The 25326-nt window shown below is 50.2% G+C and overlaps 1 protein-coding gene across 4 annotated transcripts; it reads right to left on the reverse strand.

Annotated features, from left to right (window-relative positions):
* Positions 1-1578: 1578 nt before the first annotated feature.
* On the reverse strand, positions 1579-25326 carry tmem260 (transmembrane protein 260). 4 transcript variants are annotated; one of them, XM_027019615.3, is made up of 16 exons: positions 24752-25326; positions 21765-21796; positions 19928-20079; positions 11744-11921; positions 11483-11596; positions 10706-10885; positions 10567-10607; positions 9461-9547; positions 9133-9241; positions 8567-8739; positions 7645-7816; positions 7287-7426; positions 5210-5386; positions 3907-3960; positions 3687-3771; positions 1579-2621 (listed from the first exon to the last, which is right to left on the reverse strand). In XM_027019615.3, exons 1-16 carry the CDS (start codon positions 24930-24932, stop codon positions 2349-2351), a joined length of 2148 nt encoding a protein of 715 aa, XP_026875416.2. In that variant the 5' UTR covers positions 24933-25326; the 3' UTR covers positions 1579-2348. The 4 variants fall into 4 exon arrangements, with proteins under 4 accessions (XP_026875416.2, XP_035388873.1, XP_081577804.1 ...); XM_035532980.2 differs by having other exon boundaries at positions 8567-8766; XM_081721678.1 differs by having other exon boundaries at positions 8567-8766; positions 24723-24831.

Here is a 25326-nt window from a genome sequence, read left to right on the forward strand (position 1 = left end):
CAACAGTGGCCAAAGTTTCATCTCCACGCCCTCCGTAATGCGCTGCCAGTACAGTGGCTGGCTTGGCATAGGCGGGCTCCTTTCTATCCCCCCACACCCCTCAGTCGGAGGAAGGAGAGGAGATAGGCCCTGCCGCTAAAGCCCTCTTTTCAGCGTGCCGCTGGCGGGGCCTATCGGCGAGACGCAGCGAGCAGAGGTGTCGCTTCTGCGCTGGCATTTCGGACAGTATCTACTCCTCTCCGGGCGCGGGGAGCAAAGAAAAACAGAAGGGGTATTATCAGAGAGGGATGAGAGCAGCGAAGGCATTTTTGTCTTTTTTTTATTTTTTTTATTCCCCTCCTAAGCTGCGGGTTTTTCTCCCAATCCGATTGGTCGATACAGCCAGGGATGTAAATGAAATGCAAAGAGGAATAAGGCTGGCTTCCCATCTCCCTATGTGTGTGTGTGTGTGTGTGTGTGTGTGTGTGCGCGCGACTGTTTCACGGCTCCCCTCTCTCACTGTTTTGGCTCTAGCTTGGTGTCTGTCGTTGTAGCTCGCCCCTCTCTCTCTCTCTTGCAGAGCTGGGGCGAGATTCCGTTAACATTAACCCTCCTGTCCCGTCGTGCTCCGGGTCTCCAGGCAGGCATCCTCTACTTTCCTTCTCTTACCCCCCCCCCCCCCCCCCCAGGCTGGGCTCTCTCCACTCTTATCTGCTCAGGCGGCCCACATTCCAATGTTGCCGTGGCGCCCTGCCTGCATCCGTGGTCACAGCGATTCCATGGGTTCGCACAATCCCTCAGATGAGCGAGAGAGACAGACAGAGAAAGAGAGCAACAGTCAGCAGAGAGAGAGAGAGAGAGAGAAACAGACGAGTCAGGAAGGCAGAAATGAAGAAAAAGGCCAGAATTTTGCAGGATGGTTTTCAAAGACCCCCTCCACAGAGAATCAGCACTCTAGCTGCTTCTTCTTCCCACTCGTCTTGTCACAGTGGGACACCAATGCTGTATGTTCTGCTCGTAACATCCAGGTTAGAAGAAAACCACACATCCTGTGAATCACACAAGGCAGCGATGAGACAGTTACAGCAGGCCACAGAGCGTGCATGTTTGCATTTGTACGGGGGGAGGAAATCGAGTCACATGTACGGCACCTCCAAAAAGGCTCCCTGGCACTCTGATATATACTCAGTCCAATCCATCACGGATTACCAGCCTGGACCATCGTCTTAACAAACAGATAGATTTATGTATATGAAAGTCAATATAAACAGGCTCATCGAATACATTAGCATTTGGAGTTCAAAGCAGTCCGTAGTGCACGGCATGGGGGGAGGGGCTGGGGGGGGAGGGAGAGAGAGAGAGAGAGAGAGAGAGAGAGGAGAGAGAGAGGTTTAGAGAAAAGGACAGAGCCATTTTAAGAGGCTGCCCCAGATTAGCGGGCCAGTCGTAATCTCTTATGGCTATTGGGTTCCCCTCCAATCTCAAACCCAGACTGGCATGCCCCTAATGTGAGAGCCAGAGAGCCACAGCAGCAAGGGGCTAAAGAATAATCACGAATGAGTGCGAGCGTGAAAAATAAGTGGACGGGGTGGAAACGAGTCCAACGCAAATGAACATATCAGCTTTATTTCAGACCAAAAGTGCTGTAGATTAAAAAACAATTTATAAAAGTGTTACCTCAACCAGCTTCACCTCACAGTAGACTACCAGCATCTCAGATGTTACACTTGGACATTACCGTAACACACCTCCCAACTCCTCAGGCGACAATGACTGCGCTGTCAGCACTGTCTGCGCAAGGTCAAAGGTCATTAGGTTATTTGCAATACTTTGTTCTGAAACCTGATTTTGTTTACATAATCACAGTCACACGTTAAAATGACAACAAAACCACTCGTACACCAGTTTACTTGTTTTTTTCCCTCTAAGCTTCTTGAGGCACCCAATATTAGCCGTCTTCAAGAGTCAGCGTGTGTGCACCATGAAGTCGACGTAAACAGAATAGCTTTACGGTCCCAGTGTGCGGCTTTAAGGACATGGACAGATGAGAGCCAAACCCACAGCCCATTACATCAGTCAGGCAAGGTAGTGGTACGGTAAAACAAAGCCCCTCCACGCGCGGTGTTACAGCAAACCCCAGGATATGATCTCCCAGTACCACACTGAGAGGGGGACCCTCATCCTTGCATCGTCTCCGCTTACTTCACACGATCATACCTGAAATATCACACATCGTCATACCTGTCTTAACAGTGTGTAAACATATTCCCACCTGTGTGGCATCAGTCAGTCTTTCCGCTTGTGTTCTGCCTGCCGGCAACATAGTTTTGTGTGTGTGTGTGTGTGTGTTTGGGGTTTTTTAAACAGGTTCATAGACGTCCAGTGTTCGTCTGTCTCTCAGAGGCTCGGAGTCTGTCCCTCTCCGTGCTGAGGTGGGCGATAGCGGAGCGGATGGCGCCACTCTGGGGGTCCGCGGGCTCCCGTTGCACATAGCGGCTGAAGTGGTGGATACTACGGCTCAGGAGGGAGCCTGGCCTGTGCCGCCCGCCCCCCAAGCGAAGCAAGCGCTCTGCTGCCAGGGCCAGATTCTTATCCCAGTTGGCTGGATAGTCAGCTTGGGCATCCACAATTTGACAATAAAGCTGTCAATCCAAAAATATATAAATAAATAAATAGATAAACAGTTATTTTGTATTGAGAAACAATATTTAAGCTGGAGTCTACTAAGCAGAAGTGGGAAGTGTAAGGCAACACCAACAATGGCAAACTGAAGTGACCAAAAAACTTACCAGCCGTATGAGATACACAATCCTGCGCTACACAACTATATGGAAACTCGTACCTTTATTGCATAGCAGTAACACACACATTACATCAATGCTTTTGTTTCATTTGTTTTTCTGGGTAGAACTAAAGCAAAACCTGTGCAAAAAGCAATCTATGTTCCACAGGAGCATTTGCTACAACTTCGATCAGGGTCTCTGCTGTCTTATTTACCCTAATCAATTCATTTCTCTAACATCGACGGCCAGAGCTGGTTTGTCATCTACTAAATTTGAAAATATGCATAATGCCACGCAAAATGTTTAATTTTGAGGCAGCTACTGACAAGAGTAGCTGTGAAAACCGCAAAAGCTAGCTGTCTGGCGTGTTCCGCCTTCTCGACGTGGTCGCATACGGCCCCTATCCAGAGCAAAATGCCACACGTGCATGTGCGACTATCGCGCCCATTTTGCCAGCTTTAATAGCACGAATCACCTCACAAATATGATCTTTTTTGTGGCTTGTGCAAAACCCTCTCAACATGCCCATGCATGCCATTTCGGAGGACAGATGTGGTCACATTGCAGACAAGTACAAGACACTTGCATTAATGAACGTGAACCGTCAAGATCCGATCTGAGCAAAAAACTCCGAACTGAACAATGCGGCTAGTAATGTGAACGCAGCCTTAAAGACTAGCAGAGTTTTACGAATTGTCTGTGTCCCTGCCAGGGGTGGCACCGGATTAGATTTTCTCACTTAAAAATATTTATCACTGGAATAGCAGAATTAAAATTGGGGGATGGGATATAATTGCTTACTTACTAATGATCTTTTATCAAAGACAGTACACCAGTCAGAATTCCTCATCAAATCATTAACAAACAAACAACCACTGGATGTGTAATGGCCTAAAGCGCCCGGGAGCACCGATTCTCACTCACGTCATAGGAGAGCTCGTAGAGGCGAGTCTGGCCGCTACCCTCCAGTCTCTCCGCGAGGTCAAAGAGGAAAAATGGCATTTTCATCCTGTAACACGTCCAGAAGAGATGGAATTCTAGCTCCAGTGGAAAAGGGGACCGCCAATTACACGAACACAGGGGGACATTCTGCATACGCGGGCCCACGGAAAGATAAGACACTGGCGAGGACCGAGAGCTTTACCTGGCTTGCCACATCTCCTCGTTGGCCACACGCTCCCACGAGCCAAGCGGGAAACTACCAGGGGGAAAACACAAAGACCACAGGAGTGTTTTTAGTGAAGCATGTCCAAGAGCCAGTGTTTCAGCTGCAGCCAGTGTTTAAGCTGTGTTAATGCTTGTGCATGGTTCTAGCTTCTGTTTTGTTTTTGGCTTAACATATCACTTTACATCACTCCTTGACGCCATTTCTGAAAGGCGGTATGTCAACGAATAAGCATGGTATTTTAAATGCACCGGACATGCCGACAGTATCATGCATTTTCCTGTTGGAGAACAGGACCAGCCCAGGCAGCCCTCCAGAAGCTGACGTCCTTAGCATCCCCAAACACACGCGACAGCTGATCGCCGGCGTTCGCGATCTTCAGAAGCGCCGCGTGACCCACATATTTCTGCCTTCCTCCCGTTCCGTCTCATCGCACATCGCCACGCGGCCTCCCCTTCAAAGGAATATTTTAGCGCGCGACTCTCCCGCTAATATTTGGCTGGCGGGCAGGGCCGGACACGCTCGTAGCGGCCGAGAGGAGAGTAATGTCACACCATTCAAGCCCGATTAGCGCGCTGAATGCCGGGCTGGCGCGCGGAGGCGCGGCGCCCGCGACTAGAACTAATTTCACTTTATGCGCACGCATTGACACGCCGCAGTTTAGAAAGTCATTAGGGTGCGGTCGGCGGACTAATAACGACTTTGATGCTGGAGCGGCGGGGCTGCGGATGAGTGGACTTCAGGAGCAGGCGCGTGGAGAAAAGTTGGACGGCGGCGCTTGAAGCGGGAGGGAGCGACGAGGTGCACGTCGGTTTGGGGTTTTTTTGTTTTGTTTTGTTTTTTTAAAATGCATTTCGAGACGACGTCCATGAGTCATTGTTCAAGTCAAACATATTTGCGAAGTCGAAAAAACGTGTCCTTGGTGTCACATATGCCTGTAGTCTCCGTGCACGGAAGAGCACGCACGCTCGAACGATCCATGGGCACTTTATAATCACTTGATTGATCACAACCGGGCACTTGGTCCTTTTAAAACGCTCCTGTTCCAGCACTGCCCCCGTGCCTCTGACAGGGCTCCGTCTTACGCTACCACTCTCACCCAATCATGTGGGAGCATAAGGATAACTACCATGGAGACAACAGAGCACGTCTGCGCTCGGGACAGCAGCGTCTGCTTAATACTATAAACGTGTAGCTCATCTGTGAACGCGAATGGTGTGGGCAGATGGGCTGGTGTGTGGGTTCATAGGTAGAGTAGCAGGTGGTGTGGGTGCTGCGCTACCTGTCGTGGGGCTGCCTCCAGTTGTACAGGCGCTGCGTGCTCCGTGCCCACTCCTCGGGGTGCAAGCGGCGCGTAACTGGCACCAGCTGCTCACAGACCCCCCATGGCCAGCGGGAGAAAGTCCTCTCCCAGCTCGGGTCCCCTTCCGACAAACCAATACACGCGAACACGGGCCTACTACACACACACACACACGCAGCAACGGTAAGCTTCAGTTGTGCAAGGGGCACGTGACTGTGTTACAGGCTTTGTTATTCGAATGCTGTGGGATTTGCTTCTGGTGAACGCCCAGAAAACGCAACCCATGTGGAAAGAAGGCCTTTAAAATCAAGACTGCTTTTGTTAGCAGAGTTCAGATAATCTTGTAATGAGACTTCTGCATCTAGAGTCAGCTGCTGTTGATAATGCAGGGTAGAACAAGGTATCCTGTTACCCACTTGCACTTATACAGACTGGCCACTCTATTAAGTACACTGATCTTACAGGTAGATTTACAGATAGTAGACCGACTGTAAATGTAACATTACAGACAGTAGGCCATCTATAAATGGACCTACAAGATTATCGACAGTATTTACAGTAGCCAATATATAAATTCATCTAGAAGATTACAGACAGTAGGCCATCTGTAAATGCACCTACAGGTTTACAGACTACAATAGCCCATGTGTAGTCATACACAATTTGTCACTTCAGCTAAGTGATCTGGTACAATTTCACTGTAAAACAATTTGTTTTGTAAAAGCAGACACTCTAAAGGGAAAAACACACTGAGTACTCAGAACCTGCACAGTTTGCCAGCCAGCCTCTAACCCACCCATCGTTAGTCCGTTTCAGACCACAGGACTATGGCTGAATGGCTCTCGCTTGGGTTGAGGACCTGCTCACACCAGTGACACTTCCGTGGGGGACGGCGTAGCTGCTGTGATGGTGCGAGTGTGTTGCTGGGAGTTTTCCACGTTAGTGTCACTGCTGGCTTCAAAGTGTTTCTTTCACCCGAAAAATATCCAGTCAGCATTAGACCTCGAGTGAGCAGACCGTTGGAAATGAATTAGAGGTTGGCTAACACAAACTGCGCGTGGTGACAGAATGACTATAGGCTATAAACAACTAGGCAACTGTAGACCTGCACGGCGTTCTGCATTTCTAATAAATATTCACATACATGGTGTTTATCAAAACAATCAGCAAGCCTTCTCTCCTATATACAGTTATTCCAAGACAAATCACATTATAACTCCACTGTTTTCAGCACTACTCTGGCCCAGCTTCCACATGGATTTCCTCAGGAGGCATTTCAGGCCTTTATGTTTAGAGTGCAACTCCACTCTTTTGCTTGAGTGTGTTACAGAGGATTAAGGAACTGAGGACAAACTATTTCGCACAGGCCCACATGCAAGAACACAATGAACACAAGAACCAAATTTCAAAATGTAATAGCCAAGGAAGACTGGGCACTGAGAAGCACTAGGCACATAGTTACATACTTAAAATCATACCAAAAAAATTGAGAAATATATTAAATCGTCTTAAATCAGTTTGCAAGGACTTAGCCAGATGCACCTGTTAACACTCTGAAGCCTTGTGTACCAAGCCTAGGGCCGTTCCTCTAGACACAGACAATGCCGCTGTCGGTGGGGAGTCTCCCTTGGAAACCCTCTTCAGTTCAGGACTAGACTTAATCTGCGCCGTCAAAACTAGCTCTCAGCGTCTGTGTCCCTCATGCTTGTCTCTTCTCCCTCCTTGGCCTTTGCAGTGAGCCTGCAGCACGCTGGGCCCCAAGGCCAGCGCCTCTGCCTCCCCAACTCAGCGCTGCAGGGCTTTGGCAGGGAAATACTGCCGCCTGGTGGAGGGAGGCAGCGTAAACCCCGGAGTCTTCCTTTGCCATCCTCTCCCACTGTGCTGCGCAGCGTGCAGCCTGATGTGGAAGGGATGGCAGAAGGGCTGGAGAGGTTCTGAGCTGCTCTAGCTAGCAGAAACGGCGGAGAAGTGTGTGGGTGGGGTTTTTTAGGCGAGCTGCATTGTAGGGGTTTGCGAAAGGGTCACTCAGAGTGTGTGCATGTTCCGTTAGGCTCACTGGGTGTTGTGCTGGAGAAAGCGCTCGATGGTGAAACCGTCGCTGTCTTCGGCAGGATCCAGGTTCCAGAGACGCCCGGGGAAGTTCACGCCAGGAAGGTGGCGCCGAAGTTTAGCCACGTACCAGCCGTACGTCATCATCTGAGTGTCGACAGCGAATAAAATCAGACACGTGGAGATGAAGAAATCCTAAAGGAACAGCATGGACGTGGCGGGGCTGGAGGTCATGTGGCTGGCGTTGGACGGGTGTGGGAGTGAGTGTGGACAGGTGTAGTGGGGCGTGGAGGGGCGTAGACGAGCATGGAGGGGCGTGGAGGGGTGTGAAGTGGCGTAGCGTGGAGGGGCGTGGACAGACTCACCTCCTGGTCAACAAGGCTCAGGTCAGGCCGCAGGGCCTGGCAGTAGTGCAGGTAGCGGAGGGTGTTGCCAGGGAGATCCCCCCGCGTCAACACCAGAGAGTCCTCTGGGAATGAGAGCGCGACCTCACGTGCGAACTTCTCCACAACATCATTACTGCTCTGATCACATTCTCTGGAAACACACACACACACTTAACAGTGCTGAAGCATTAACAGATGCAGTAAGAGGACTTGCGAGCACTCTAAAAATAGCCTCTTAACTGCATGGTGCTGACGCCACTGGTGTACTGAAACACACCAACGTGCATCACTCAAGTTCAAGCGTTAATTTTTGCAAACTTGCACCGTGTGAGGAGTCATGACAACAGTAACCATGTATATAATGGAGATGGAGATAAAAGTGTTGGGAAGGATGGAGGATGGAGGTGGCACTATCTCATCTCCAGCTACTCGCCTGTCAGCTCTGCTCGCCCTCCAAGCCGCGCAGGGAGGCGGGGAGGCTGCGATTCTCCCGCCATTGACACGGCGGAACGTCTCGCCTCTGTAATCGCCCCATGTCAGGTGCGATGAGCACGAGCGAGCCGCCCCGTTCTCCTGAAGGGCTGATCAAAGCGAGGAGGGGAAAGAAAGAAAGAAAGAAAAAACGCACACGGCGCTAATCTACGCGACTGCCGCGGCCGGGACGCAGAGAGGCGCCGCCTTAATCCGCGCAGCTGGCGCGGACAGGGCGGCTAATCAGGTAGGGGGGGTTGGTTGGGCGGAGGAGAGCCCATCAGGTTTGATGTGTGATGGGGCGCGGACGCGTTGCGGAACACGCGGTGAGGGACCAGGCAGTGCCAGGGCTAGTGAAGGCGACAGAGGGACGCGAGGGATCATGTTTCAGGATCTTCTGAAAATCACAGCACCTGAAAAGAACGCACACCTGTGGTTGGAGTGGATCATGTGTGAGAGCAGCCCAGCAGTAAGGAGCCAGGCCCCTGCAGTCCACACAGCACCCCCCGCCAGACGCCGCTGCAACCAGCTCACACTCCAACCGAGCCCGACCCCAGCCAGGACACACATCCCCGCATCAGCCTGCAGCCAGAACCGCTCCACCTGCACATGCAGACATACACATGAACTCTTTCACACATACACACACACACACACACACACACACAAGCATACACTCATGCACATGCACACGCACGCATGCACGCATGCACACACACATATACACACACACAGACACAAACAGTACCCACATATGTGTGTGGACCCATGTGCGCATGCGCGTGCACACTCGCAAGCGCGCACAATCACACACACACACAGATTTATGTTAGATGCTGCAAATAAAAGCAGCAGTAAATGAGGCGGAGCCTGGGTGTGAAGCTCATTCATGTGGCGCTGATATCACAGGCACTTTACAAACTCCCAGCCTGGGCGTAGCTGAAACGAATCATCCGTTTGTTACAGAGGCACTTTGAAATTGAAATCGGGGCTCACCACTCCAAGCAGCAGGGGTGTCTCAATGTCCAGGTTGGCTCTCCAGGCAAAGAACACAGAGTACAGACTCACCATGACCGCTATCAGCCACACTAAGGAACAGCGCCTCCTGTGGGTTGAACACAGGCAGCAGCAGAAGGGCTGTGATGTTTTTAAACGTGACACAAAACCCAGCACCACTCACTTCTGCCTTGACTCCATTTTAAACACCTAAAACGCCTAATCAAACTGTGGATGTGAGTATGAACGTACAGAACATGAGGAAGCCCCCGTGTTTGCTCCCACCGCGATGTGTGTGCGGTACTTCCATGTGTATGGTCAGTCCTACCTTTTCCAGGAAGCTTGTAGCAGGGCCACCCCTGCTAACGCCAGCACAGGCAGTGACAGGTCAGCTACACAGTGATTCAAATGAGCTCTGGAAAACGACACAACAGGCACTTACCAACACACTCTGTACTTGAGCAGGTGATCAAATAGATGTATAAACAGGTGCCCGTTTAATGGGCGTTACAGTGCTGTGGGTCCGTAGGGGCGTATGCAGATGAACATTCCAACATTTGAGGGGCCCTAATCAGTGTTCCGCCACTTCTGTCTCCAGTCTCCAGTCACTGGGTAGTTCTGCAGGTGCTCTAATACCATCTCTTTTCCTGACAGCTTATTTAGGCAACAGGAGAGTGTGTGTGTGCGCGCATGTGTGTGAGAGAGACTGTGTCAGCTCCTCGTGGCAGGTTTACACACTGAGTGTGGCATGCTTGTCATGTACCCTCTCTCTCGCTCCCCTACAGCACGGTTGTCCATCACCGTGTGGTAAGCAACAGTAGGGGGTGATGGGAAAGAGACGTGGATGAGTGATGGGTAGCAGAGTGTCTAAAGATAAGCTCTTCCTCTCTTCAGTAAACACAAGGACAGTGAGGAAGAGAAAGGGGGAGGGAGAGAGAGCGAGAGAGAGAGAGAGAGAGAGAGAAAGAGAGAGAGAGGGAGGGAGAGAACGCAAATACACGATTAGAGTGGGTCATGGAGCGTCTCCAGATCTGCTGGTACATTGCACAGGCTGTCATCAGAGTAGCCTGTCACGCTCGCAGTGCCAGCGATTATTTCAAACGCGAATGTGGAAATAAATACTGCAGCCAGATCCGGCCTCGGGGGCCAGTGCCTGCCAGGCAGGTGCTGCGCCGCTGTGACAGAGGTGAAGTCAGAGGAAGAACAAAGGCGGCACGCTGAGTGGGTGCTCGCGCCCTGCCAGCCTCCGTCGCTCGCATCCAAACAGCATCTACACACATCACAAGCGAGAGGGATCTCCCACTTAACCGAGGGCTGAGACCATGACTTTTAACACGTTGGTCTGCGCGTAATGGGCCAGCGTACTGAAGTAACCATGGTGACAGTTTTGTTGGGGTGTCTTGCTGGCCGGGGACCTGCGGCTCACATACTCACTGCAGCATGTGCGCCATGGAAACGCCCGCCTCTGACTTTGCCTGCAGTCCCAGAGAAACGCAAGACAGGTGTAAGTGCACAAAAGCAGGAAAACTCTCAGGACACACACACGCGTTCATAAGAGGAGGGGGGGGCATACCAGGCTGAAGGTGCCGTACTCGGCCCGGAGCAGGTGTGTGAGCAGGCCGGCCAGGGTGGTCTGGTCGCCCCAGCTCCAGCGGGCCATGTTCACATACGAGGAGACGGGCAGGTAGAGGTAGGGCAAGAACCCGGCCGAAAACCACAGCCCCAGACCAAACACGTCCCACACGCTCAGCACCTGCCACCAGGACGTGAGTGACACAAAGTGAGAACTTTCCCAGCCAGCTCGTTCAGAAGCTCCACTGTTGCATTCAAATGTGGAACGGTGTTCAGAGATCTCGTTATAACTCACACTAAATACAGAAATAAAATTGCAGTCCAGGATGAGTTGAGCGGCCCCCACCAAGCAGTTTCCTTAAGAACACTGCAGATTGGCAGTGGGTCTGGTAATCTACGGAGCAGCCTGCCAGCCTCTAAACACTCCCAGTCATCACAGCAGAGCCGTTGCTATTCCTGGCCAATAGGGCGCTTAGCTGGTGTGCAAAATAATTTCATTTCAAGGCTGTCTAAGTTGTGAATAAGGGTTGAACAATTAAATACGTTTGCTTCTGTTGAGCCATTTTCTTTCTAAATTTTTGTCTAGGATGAGATATACACCATGTCTAATGTCTCTGTACAGAGGTGCAAAATAATGGTGGTTTTATGAGGGTAATATGGAGAATATGCTTTATGAGGAAATCGTGTACCTTGTGGCCCATGAAATGAACTCTTCAACCCTGCACACAGCCCTGGGCTGCAGAACCGCGCAGTGGTGTGTGTGTCTCTCGGTACTCACGCTGGGAGCTGAGAGCTGGAGCAGAGCCCAGGGAACGATGACGAGCACGTACACGACCAGAGTGTGCTGGTTACACAGGCCCAGGCCACAGCACAGCGCCCCCCACTGGGCCAACTGGAGATACGCACAAGGAAGAGAACACGAATGAGTGTGTGTCGCGCACGACCCAACAAACGAACAGTGCGCTGCTGAGAAGTGACAGGGACTTGGTGCGTGTGTGTGTGTGTGTGTGTGTGTGTGTGTGTGTGTGTGTGTGTTTACCTTTCTCTTATGAGCCACACTCTCTGCATTATGGACGCAGGCCGAAAGGGCAAAGAGAAGCCCCACAAACAGGTTGTTGAGGGAGAAGACCTCGGCCACCAGTGACCACTTCCACACCAGCCTGGACGCGGCGAAGCTCCCCCCAGCCAGCACAGCTCCAGGGCCGGGCCCCGCCACTCTGCGGACGAGAGCAGCCACGGCTCTGAGCCCTCACCTGAGCCACGGCCACGGTGCCGACTCCTGTCCGGGATTAACGCTGAGCCTCTGTTTCACTGCAGCTAATAAACAAAAGCTACACATCCTTAATCCCCATGGATTATAGTCTCTGACTTCCACAGTACATGACAGTAATGGAGAGAGGTTACTTTAGCAACACTGCCAGTGCCGTGAGAAGAAGCACTCACTGGTACGATGCTTACCAGCCTGCCTCAAGTTCATATCATGCCAGATATTAAAGAAAATGAAAATGGGAAGAGCATACAAAAGTGCACGCCACGTTAGATGAGGGTCTGACAAGACAGCGCTTCAGTATTCAGTCGGAGTCCGTCTGCTGTGTGGACCGGCCACATGGTGGGGGTTTACCCAGAGTCACTGCTCCAGCAGCCTTCACTAACAGGCCACTGGGACCGATGTCCCGCCGGAGCATCTACCCGCGGCCTGCAGCAGCCAGCCGCAAAGGTCGCATAAGGTTAGCGTTTGGTTACATATGTCAGTGGAAAATGCTTTTTGACAAACTGCATCTCTACTGAGTAAATGAAATACTTCGCACTTCAAGGCTAGTGAGAGGTGGCTGTTAGATGTGCCAAAAATAGCTCTGCTCTGTCGGAGTCAAAATTAGTCCCAGGTTACGCAAGTGTTATGGAAATATCAGACTCAAACAATCCTCCACACGTCCAGCAACTCCCCCATTCTCATCCTTTACTCCTCTTCCTCTTCCTCTTTCTTTAACAGAACACCTGTCACACATAACACCGGCACAGATAGGCTGTTACTCCTTATTTAAAAACAGGCATAAGCACGAATGAGAAACGCACACCGCCCCACCCATCTCTTTAACAGGAAGTGAGGCAAACTTGTGCTAAGCTGTCATGTGATAAGACCCACCGCTTATTAGAACGGCACGCAGGGCGGGCCGGCGACAGGAGGCAACGTGGAGAACAGCCCCCTCGAAAATCTCAACGTCCACGGGGGTAAAGGCAGCCAAGAAGAGACCAGAGTGGATATAAACGAAGTGCAGGGAGGGAGGGAGGGAGGGAGAGAGAGAGAGAGAGAGAGAGAGAAAGTTGAGACTGATGTTTGGGAGAGAGCTGTAGAGAGCTATCAGAGGGGGTAAAAAAAAAAAAAAAAAAAACCCAGAAAAACTCAGCCCAGTCTAACACATTGGCTTGGAAATTTTTAGCGGCCTTGACAATTAAGGGGAGGGGGTGTGGGGTAGTCAGGCGGTATGGCCCTCTCCTCATTGTAGCGAGTGGCTTAGAGTCCTCATCAGCCTATCAGCTAAGTGACAGGCGGAGAGCTGCTCTATTCAGCGGCGCAGATACACGCCGCGGGCCAAGCGGCTGCCAGGTCCCTCCTGACCCCGCAATCCCGCGCCGCTGACAGCTTCAAGCTCCATGGCAAATTAGGCGCTCTCACATTACAATCGCACGAGACAGATTCCATTAACGGTATCTGAAATTGAGTAGAGAGCAGGGCCCCCGCCTTATCAGACCTGACTCGCAAACAGCGCCGCCGCCGCCGCTGTGGTCGCCGCCGCTCGCTCGCACGCTTAATCACCAGCCATGATACCATTTAGACGTTTTCCAGCGCCGTTCTGCCTGCTGCTGTGATAGTCAGCCACAAAAGGGCCTGATGAGACTTTAGGGGAACGGGAACAATGGAGCTTTCACAGGGAAGGCAAACTAAGTCGGGGAAAAAAGGGAGAGGAGAGGAGGGGAGAGGGGAGGAGAGGAGAGGAGGGGAGAGGAGGGGAGAGGAGAGGAGGGGAGAGGGGAGGAGAGGAGAGAGGAGGGTGAAAGAAAGAAGGAGGGGAACTCCAGCTCAGACTACTTCACCCTCAAACCCCCCCCATACACCCCCCCACAAACACACACACTCACTTATTTTCATACTCCTTGCTGTCTTTCCTTTTCTCTTCCTGTCTCAGACGACAGAGAATTTCTGTGTATGTAACAGCGCATGTTGCTTGAACTAATGGCTTGTCAAAGTACTGGGTGTAGGGAGAGTATGCGGTGACATCAGGCACTTGAGAGAAGGAGGAGTGAGCAGAAACCATTTTGGTTAAGGTATGGACCCTCTCCTCTCTCCACCACCATCCACCCTCAATTCTACCCCCCCTGTGTGACAATTAACCCCCCGCGCACGCGCCAGGCAGGGGGCCCAGGGTGGGGTGCTGGGGTGGTTGTGCAATGCAGAGGCAGGGGTCCCCAGTGGGAGCCATCGCACGCGGCCTCGCTCAGCTCCCGCCTCGGAGTCGCTGTGCCTCTGAAGCCGCTCCGCATCTCTTCGCTTCCCACTGTCAGTCTGTCGGAGGGAAGGGGTCTGACACGCTGGCTGTTACACGGCTCTCACTCTCCACACGTGCAGGACCACCCCTGTCTCTGTCATGCTGCCTCTCCCCTCCCTCCCTCCGCTCTCTGATAACGGAGAGCGAGTGACGTTCGAGTACAGCATCAGAGGCGTGTTTGCTCTTATCGGTCGGAGCTGCGCTGTTCTTGCAGCGTGTGATCACACAACCCCTCTCCCTACGCGCCTCGGCTGCTCGGCTGTGGAAAGTGGATGCAAAAAGAAGCTCTGGCTGGCACAGACAGAGGCAGCTCTGCTCACACACGAGTGCACCAACTCTCTCTGCACACACGCGAGTGCACCGGCTCTCTTTGCACACATACTAGTGCACCAGCTCTCCCTGCACACATACTAGTGCACCAGCTCTCCCTGCACACATACTAGTGCACCAGCTCTCCCTGCACACATACTAGTGCATCAGCTCTCTGCACACATACTAGTGCACCAGCTCTCTGCACACATACTAGTGCACCAGCTCTCTGCACACATACTAGTGCATCAGCTCTCCCTGCACACATACTAGTGCATCAGCTCTCTGCACACATACTAGTGCATCAGCTCTCCCTGCACACATACTCTGACCATCAGCATGGGCGGTGAGGGACAGCTCAGGTTGAGGAAGCCATTAGCTCTCAAAACATAGAGTTTACTGGTAAGTTTTTAACTAAGGACAGTACACATCACTGGAGTACTCAGTGTAAACTTCATTAAGCAGCTACAAATTCAAAGGGGAAAACATTTTTTCTAAAAATAAAAAAAAATCTCTATGTCTAACAAAGTAGATGTTTTGTGTAAAATTTACTCTAAAAACTCCCAAAGGCTCCCACACGGCATAAATTCCTAATGAACAACACAATCAGATCTTCTGTCTTTCAGGCGTAGGAACACAGGTAACCAGTGCTGTAAGTACACTTGCAATTAAGCTTATAGTTAAACAATACTTTTATGATAAAAGTTTTACACGTGTTAAATACTGGGGTTTTTATGCTTTCCACTGAACACGGGATAAAGCGCTGAGCTCTGTAGAAGCCTAAGGGAGGAAATATTTGCACAGGATCTTAACTGTAGAAACTAGTATGCTTGTTTTGGAAAACCACTGCAATTTTCCTTTTAATACATATTTATACATTGGTGAATTTCTGAACATCTTGAGATGCTCTCAACAAATTCCCTGCTCAAATATATGAAGTGATTTGAAGCATTTAAGAATCTAAGCACAAAATAAAGTAAGTACTAAAAGTACAAACAAATATTAGAATAAGAGTCATAAGAGTTTAGAGGCAAAACAAGATGCTACGTTTTTGCTACAATTTCTTTTCACTTTCAAAAATTTCGAGAAATGTTTAAAAGTTTAAGAATTTAGGACTGAACATGTTCATGAGAACAATATCACCAGACTGGATGTTCATTTTCAAATATGCATGTGTGCACAACAGAAAACGTATCTGTGTAAAATCACGCTAACAACAGTTATGATGACCTCTGTCATTTTCCATCCCTGGTGTATAGGATTTGAGCGCTCCGTGTGCAGCGCTGGGCCTTATCTGAAACGGTTCTGTAAGACCCGCCGGAGCCGGGCCTACAAGGCAGGACCGCGAGGACGCACAAAGGCTGTGGGCGAGGTCGGCGCGCACAGGCTCCGGCAGCATGGCGCCGAGCGTTCTGCACGGTGTGCGCTAAAAAACTAATCACTCGCCTAACAATACAGCCAGCCACACAATTTCACTCCCAATGCCATCTGTAATCCCCTAACTACTCCCAACGTGTGGACAAACACACTCATAATAGAAAATCAAAATATGGATGTCATTCAGCCCATTTTTTTTCCACCGTCATTACTGCAACAAAGTCATTAGCTGTCTGCGGTGCTGTATTACGCACAAGCCTATAGACAGTATTAATTCGGAGTGTATGGTAATAGGCAGACGTTGATCCTCTACTTGCTATTAGGAAGTGCCTGTGGAGACTGAGGAATATAATGTGAGGGTAGTGCTGACATCCAGTGTGGCAGACACAATCTTGGGCCTCCAGGCAAGGAGAAATTAAAGTAATAGCGTAATACTGTAAAATAACTAAGTTTCCCCCCATTCAGAATGGGGTAATGAGGGTAAGACATCTTCATTAAACATCTGTTAAAAATGTATTACTGTGCGTGATAAATGGAGCATTGGTCATGCTGGGCGTGGCCATTCACTGCTGGAGGACTGGCAGGGTGGCATCACAGAGGTGCTCGCGCTACACACCCAGGCCACAGATTATGGTAGGAAGACGCTACACTTAAGAGACAAAAACAGACTCCCGGTTGGATGCTTTCAATCCATTGTTTTGTTTACAGGCCAAGAAGTGGTGGCATTCCAAAGTAAACGCCGCTGGTATCGCCCACCAGCAAACACATGGCCCCAAACCAAATCAGATATTATGCTGATAGATGGAGACATATGTTCTTTAGATCTAAAGCTGCCAAGAGCTGTCCTTCCTGGGACGGTACTGTACCTGACAATAGAGGTGTGAGGGAGGAAATGGCCAAGGGAAACAGGAGTCCTCGCTCCTAGACACACACACACACACACGCACACACACACACATATATACACACACACACGCACACACACACACGCGCGCACACAGATACACACACACACGCACACAGATACACACACACACAAATACACACACGCACACAGATACACACACACACGCACACACACACACGCACACACACACACACACACAGCTACACGCACACACACAGATACACGCACACACACACACACACGCACACACACAGATACACACGCACGCACACACACAGATACACACGCACGCACACACACAGATACACACACACACACGCACGCACACACGCGCACACACACATGCGCACGCACACACGCGCACACACACACACGCAGACACACAGATACACACACACGCGCACGCACACACGCGCACACGCGCACGCACACACGCGCACACACAGATACGCACACACAGATACGCACACACGCAAGCACAGACACACGCACAGACACACGCACAGACACACACACGCACGCACAGACACACACACACACAAAAGCACGCACAGGCACACACACACACACACACACACACACAGAGTCAAAACATTTCTAACATGCGCTTGATTTGCTCAGGCTCCCATTGGTGCCCCTCAACCTGAACACCCCCACACCTGAAATATCCCTGCGAAGCTGCCGCCGAAGAGGGGCGTCAAGGGGCAGGGGAGGAGGGAGGGCGCCTACGCCAAGGAAGGTGCGCTCGCAGCCATATGGTGAAGCCCTCTTCGAAGAACAGAGGCCCAGAGAGCCAGGTGAGCTCTGGAGCCCGGCCAGCTGTAAAATCAGCTGGCACACGCAGCGCTGGGCCCACCTGCTCTTGGCTGGGGCGCGTGCCCTCGCAGGTGCAGCGGAGATGGGCGAGGCGAGGAGAGGATGGGTGGAGTCCTTTTTAGGACCACCTGGCTCCTACTCTTATGTAACTGAGATCTTGGCATCTCGTGGAAAACACTGAATGATGGCTGCTTATCGTCCGCAATAGGTACCGGCGATCCGGATGCTGCGCTCGGTTTGGAATTACACAAAGGCTTTCGGGTATGCTAAATCGTCTGTGGAAATATTTCAAGTGAGCTTACCAGGTTGAGTAAGTCTCCAAAACACAGTATATCAGCTGGTTCATTATTTTATCTGTAATCAGCAACTTTGTGGAAGTCTCACTCTGCTAGTTGTTTCAGAATCAAGACAGTTGGAATAAACTAAATAATTGCTTTTAGTAGGTTCAAGAATAATTCATATGCTGTAGGAGGTCACAATTTTTTAAGACTGAAATAAATCATACGTATATACATTTCCTGCTGTTTCAAATGAAATCAACAATTGCCATCATTACTGAGGCTTCCCGGCCATCATCACCCACTCATCAGCACCAGTGTGGGAGCGTAAGTGCAACTTGGCTTCCAAATCCATGAGCTTTAGAAAAGTGTTCTGTAATTGAGAAATCAAAGGGATGCTGAGTGCTGGCTCTGAGATGCAGGGAAGCGCGTGTGTGAAAAGAACACACACACACACACACACACACACACGCACGCACACACACACACACATCCACACACACACACACACACACACACACATACCTCATTTCACTTGGAACATCAAAGAGTCTTGATACTGAGGATCATGCAAACGTTTGTGTTTTTACTGTTCATTTGAATATTTAAATAATGGAGAGGAAATTTGCTTTGTGTGCCACTAAAAGCCTACAAAACCAAAATAAATAAATGAAAATAAGTATAAAAATAAAAAAGTGTAAAAAGGACTGCCTACTTTAAACTACAGATTATATAATCAACTAGTTTCAACTACAGATTATATCATCCTAAATTTCATATATATATATATATATATATATATATATATAGACACACACACACACACACACACAACATTAGTGAGTGAGTGTTGAAGGGCCGCAGTGCCAGGGTGGCAGTGTGGGTTCAGGTCTGCCCGGTAGTGCCCCGCTGGGCGTGGTATGCCACTTCAGAGCTCCTGCTGGGCATGGACCAAACACCTGAGGACCCCAATGCCAACCCAGAAGGGCGTCCCAGAATGTGCCGGAAGCTCTGAAGCCCCGAAATGCCCCCCCAAGTCATGGCATCTTGCGCCTGCCAGATCGAGCTCTTGGGCCAGCAGACGGAGCACAGGGCCAAAACCACAGCCTTGGCCCAGACAGGTAGCCATCACGCCCCGCTGCAACTGGACTTCAGATTAATTATAAACTCGCACTTAACAGAGAGCTTTTGGTTTGGAACATGCATACATGAAGAGTGTGTAGGTGTGTGTGTGTTTAAGTCTGAGAGAGACAGAGAGAGAGAGAGAGAGAAAGACAAAAAGAAAGAGAAGGAGAGAGAGACTGTGTGAGAATGCGTGTGTGTATGACTACTCAGATCGTACCCATTACCCGGGGTGGGGGGAGGTGGAGACATAGGCTATGAGAAATGACTTTTTAGTCTCTCTAATCCAAAATTGGATCTTAATCCACATGGGATTAAGAAGAGGGGCTGCAGTTTACATGTAGCCGCAGGCCAAATCTTTGGTCAGCCTCGCAATCCTCACTGAAGTGAGTTATTGATGTCGTTCTGGGGGTCCCAGGCAGCGCTTCCGTTTGTTAACATGCACGCGTGTCCATGTGTCATGATCCGGACTGCGTCGCAATACCGCACTGACAGCCGGGGGGCGGGGCTCAGGATAGATGCAGTTTGACAACTTGCTCCATAGCAATTAGAGTTACGTTACGAGCCACGTTTCTTTGGTGATTACTGGTCCTGTACTGGATGGCGCTTAGTGCTTTTTACTGAGACTAATAATGATAGAGCAGCTCTGATAGACAGCTCTGGTTCTAGGTAAATACTTTGCTAGCTAACACAGAGGCTCTAGTTTGATATATGACAATACAATGACGATACACTGCATGTGTTCACTCTCTTCATGGATACCCTTCTGGGTTGCGTAAAGGTTTGGATGGACAGACACAGCTGGGCTGCTGTATTTGGGCGGGTTCAGCTGCTCGGTGCCTTGGAGATGTGTGGGTGGAGGTTTCTACCTGCAGACGGTGTAGCAGAGGGCCCCGCTGGCCACGCCGCCCAGCAGGGCGCACAGCACAGCCACGCTGTGTGCTGGAGAAGTGGCAGGAAGCAGGTGCAGCACCAGGGAGGCCAGCATGGTGAAGAGAGGGTAGCCTGGAGGGTGCGCCACCTGTTGGGGGGGGGGGGACACATTCAGAAGTCAGAGGCATTAGCTGAGAGAACTGCACAGAGCCAAATCTAGAAGAGACGAGATATAACAGCCCACCTTCCAGTTCTCAACTCAAGGGCGTCCCACCCCCCAGGCCCCGTTTCACAAGTTCCATTCTCTATATCACTTGCACGCGCGCACACACACACACACACACACACACACACACACGCACACACACACTTGTCCTCCTCTTTCCCTCCCGATCACCCTCCAAAACCCTGATCTCCTGTCTCCTTGCCTTCCCAGCAATTAGGCACTAAGTCCCCTCAGGAGCGATAAGGGACTGAGCTATTAAAGGCTGTCTCACTCCTACTGGCCCGATAACACACACAGTCACGGCTGAGAAATGCCGCATACTCTACAGCAAGGGGATGTCTGAGACCAGCGAGAGGGAGAGAGAGAGAGAAGGAGAAAGGGAGACGAAAGGAGAGCGAGAGAGACAAGAGGCAGAGAGGAGAAAGAGAGAGTGCTGCCTGATGATATAGGGTACCCTCAGGAAAAGAGGATGTGCTAGAGAGAGTTCAAGATGGCAGCCAGGAGGCCAGTCAAACGTGTCCTCTGTGCTATCGAATGACCACAACTCACACTGCTCGGTTTAAGACAACATTTGTGGTCTGAGAGAGGGAAGAGTGTAGAACATCAGAGACGGTGAGAAAGGCGTGAAAAAGACGGGGGGGGGGGGGGGGGGGGCGCAGAAAAGAGGACAGAAGAAATAGAGACAGTATGGCAAACAGATGGTAGGGTTACGAAGGGCACCGTGTAGTGCCAACAAGGTGAGGTGTGTGTACGTGCGTGCGTGCATGGGTGTGTGTGTGTGTGTGTGGGCCAGTGTGTGTGTGCACGCCTTCATGCATGTTTGTGTGTGGCTAGCAGGAATGCTTCCATTTGTGCCATGCAGATATATGATGTCACGCAGGCACGCGTGTTGCGAGAGCATGCTGAAGGAGGAGAGGTGTTACTGCGTGTGTGTGTGTGTGTGTGTGTGTGTGTGTGTGTGTGTGTGTGTGTGTGCGCGTGTGTGTGTGGCACACTGCAGACGTGCAGAACACACAGCTCGAGAGTATGGTGGGAAGCAGCAGCAGGGAGCTTAAGGCAGAATAGATCCAGGGCTCCAGGGAGCGGGAGGGGAGGGCCAGCGCCCTTCTGCCCAGAGAGACCTCTCCAGCCCTGGGGAGAGCCAGCAGGCAAGCAGGCCACACGGACAGAGGGAGGGATTACTGGCATACTGACACTGCCACAGTCTCCCTAAAAGGATCATGGTGGCGTAATAAACTTTATTAAATAATAAAACTTATTATAACTGTTAACCCGATTTAGTTCATTCTTTGCAGCTTACACACGCACACACACACACATACAAAAAGAAGAGGAGTTGAGTATAATAAGCCTTATACCGTACATAAGGCAAAGCTTACAAAAGCCATCTCCTTAGCATTCAGTCTAATTGGATTTGAAGAACAGGGTTGCAAATTATAGCATTCTCTAGTCCTAACTTAGTCAAAGAGGTGCATAGAAAGGGTGAAGAAAAACCTGTAGCCTTAAAGTAAATTAATCAGCTTCTTTCCCCCAATACGTAATTAAACTTCCTTAATGCTTATAAGAGTTAATGAGTGAATTGATTAAACAATGCAGCTAATGCTTACCCCCAGCTCACAAGCAGCGGTGATCAGCTCTCCTGTGGTAGAAAAACAGAGAGGGAAATTAATGTAAACCCAATAATTATTATTAAGAGACAAGTCCGCTCCCGAAAGTTTTCCCAAATCAAATACTTGCTCTGGGGTTTTGCATTAATTTGCCCGGATCAAAACCTGCAAATCTTCCCAGTGTGACAATTCCTAAGTGACACGCGCATTCTTTTCCATCGCATGCTGCTCCCCCGATCCCCATGTGCATGTATAAACACACACACACACTCTTTCCATACTCTGCAGTCTGAGGCAAAATGTTACCAAATGCTCACACACGCTTGCACACTCCCTCCCTCGCGCACACACACAATCTCTCCTCTCTCTCTCTGTCACACACACACACACACACACACACAGTTTCTCAAAAAACAAAGAATATCGCCATGCACAGAACAACTATGCAAAGTCATGCGGAGTACACGTGCATCTACACACTCTCCTAGCCACACACACGGCGTACGAGTGCACCTGTACACAGGGGCATTCTAACACCTGCAAGATGCCCTGCTCTAATCTCTCTGCTCCTCCTTTGACCTTTTCTGCTCATCTGTCTCTAAGGGACACACCACACACTCCCGTATATGCACGGCAACATGCAGGCGCCGCTAAAGCGAGGGCCTTGCGAGGGTGCAGGACAGGACCGCTAAACGAGCACCGCTGAACAGGACCCGATTAATGGCTCACCGCAGCACGCCCTATACATCTGCCCTTTGTGTTTGGCAGGTTCACCTGCCACACTCTTCTTGACAGATGAACTTGTTAGCTGTTTGGCAAAGGCTAGTCGTGCGGCCGAAAGCTGCTAATTAACAGCGTGAACTGTGGCATCTTTTGGAGGGAGCAGGTGGTGTGTTTATGTAAAGGGATGTGGCCGAGCATCACTCCTCAAGACGAAGTCTGCGTGTGTGTAGTCAGAGAAAGCCCCAGCAAACCCGGCTATACAGTTGGTAATAAGACTTTATTAAAGCACACCACCAGGAAAGCAGCATATTGTGGTAAACTGCAGTTATGAGAATATGTTTGAGTGAATTTGGATATATTTAATGCATTACCTATCATGGAGAGTTATTAGGGTGAGAAATATTTAAGTAAACCCAAATTCAATTTATAATGAAATTACTACCAGTCCAAAACACAAAAATAAAGCAAAGGGCACCAAAATTCCAAGAAAGTGTCTGTTTATGCAAAAGAAACAAAATGTAAAATGAAACTAAAGCCACAATCCACAGTTTCTCATCAAATAAACATTTTTCACTTAAACTGCTCTCACAAGGCTCCTGCACTAAAGGGTCTCTCTATCTGTAAACAAAGGCTAACTTAAAATGTGGTAAAAATCTGAGAAATGTTGTCTGATGCAACACTGCCTAACCACTGGAAAATCCTATAAACTCTGTTCACTGATGCAACCCTACGTTTTCGGTGCATCACTTAATTCTGAAATCGTTAGCTGGCATTTCCAGCACTTCACTGGCGGTTGTCTGGTTTGTTGTCACGTTGGAACTCCTCTATCTGTGCATGCACACCCCTCCCTCTACAGTACTCTGATTTTCTTTGCTTTCCCTGTTCTATCTAGAAGAGCCACGAAAACACACACCACACACACACGCACACACACAGCAAGGTCAGGCCCACTACTCCCCAAAGCATGCGGTTCTCCCTTTAATGGAATTCCGGCAGGTCACGTGCACGGACAGATGAAGTGATCTGGCGGTCGTGGCCGATGCCGTGGAGGGCAGGATGGCGGGTCTGGTCGCAGGGGAGTTGGTCCTAAAAAAAGCAAAGGTGCCAGGAAGGCAGGGTAGCAGTGGAGGGAGCTGAGCGTCTGTGTGATAGCGCAGCAGTGGGCGCGCACAGCAGTCTTCCTCGCCAGTAATCCCCGTCATTTCCACACTCCCGTTCCTAGACAACAGCGGTCCCGCGGGGCGCCCACCGCTCAGTCCCTCAGGGCTGCAGCACACCTAAAGAGATTAGGGCTGCGAGACGGAGACCTGGAGAGCCTCTGCCATGCGCTGAGCCTCCTCCATCACACTGCCATCCGGCACCGACGCCAGAGCACCGTGCACAGAGGGCCACTCTACACACAAACACCAGCATGTGTGCGCAGACACACATCCCTCCAAAAAACCCTTGCATACTAGCATCCATCCCTCCAATGGATTTGCTGGAGGGAAAAAGCTAACAGGACAGTTTTTTAGCCACTCGGATGCCTACCCTCTTATTGTTGACCCAGCTTGCTGAAAAGGAGATTTAAAATAACATTTTTCAAAAGCATGGTACGGGCATATTGCTTGGTTCGGTGTGTTTACACTAAGCCAATACACAAAACTGTGGTCAGTTAAATACATGGGGGCTGTAACCTGCTGTGAACTATACTCAAAAATGGCCTTCCACTGGCTGTGTGACTCTGTAATGCTTCATCGGCACGGCAGAATGGTGGGTTCAAAGAACACGGAGGGGGTCACTGAAATGCTATGAAACCGCCCTGTGAGGCAAAGAAATGAATTAAATTACTTAAAGGGCCCACATCACACAAAATTTGTGGTACAGAATGATCTAGGCTGGCTGACAGGTTGTGTCTGTGTAGCACAGCCTAGGGAGCTGTAACTTTATAACCTAACGATTTATGTTATGATCAATCTGATCTTTTAGACATAAATAATACTCAAGACCTAAAGGAGGTTTAATATGTTATCGTTTGAGCTGGCAGGCATTCTGACCCGAAGCAAACGAACTTACTCACTGAATGAAAGTCGGGCATCAGTCGACCTTTGTGCACTGTATGATTATGTACCAGAACGCAAACAAGGACAAGCAAAGGTACGGCAGCGCTAGGCTGGGGGTCAGATACTGGATACAGGCGGCGGGTTTGCCCCAGCACACGCAAACATGCTGTGGTGTCTGCAGGCAATCACACACCCAGCGCACGTGTGACGGCTCCAGCCTACCGGAGTCTCCGCCGGGTGCGGTCCGCTGAACACGGGGGACGTACAGTGCCGTCACACACGCGACTGTTGCTCCGGTCAGAGTCCACGACAGCCGGTCCGGCGGCGGCTCACGCGACTGCTCGACTCCTTTTGTCGCTTTATAATCTAATGCAGTATGACGTGGTAACGGCTCGCGCCCCATGCTCGCTTGCTATCTGGCTACTCCTGTATGGCTTCAAACAAGGCTCTGTGCAGCAGAATATCTAATAAATATGTAGATATATGTTGGCATAGATATATGGAAGGTAATGGCAAGAAACGCTCCTGCTGGTTCGACCACAATTCTGGATAGCTTAGCTTAGCTTATCTTAGCCTATTTTAGCTAGCATCCAGATAGCTTTGCAACAAGACTCAAAAGCGCAGTTAAACACTCGTGCGTTTCATTAAAATAGTCATATTCGCGCTAGCTATGCCATTTATTCTCTCCAGATTAGTGTTTGGCGCAGTTAAACTGTTTTCACTGCGCTTTCAGCGACTAGTCCGCTAACATCTCGACGTTTGTGCCATTATTCCCTTCCTGCTTCCACTGGGTCCGA

The sequence above is a fragment of the Electrophorus electricus genome, chromosome 10 (assembly GCF_041902795.1).
Source record: "Electrophorus electricus isolate QZ-2024a chromosome 10, ASM4190279v1, whole genome shotgun sequence".
Taxonomy (NCBI): Eukaryota; Metazoa; Chordata; class Actinopteri; order Gymnotiformes; family Gymnotidae; genus Electrophorus; species Electrophorus electricus.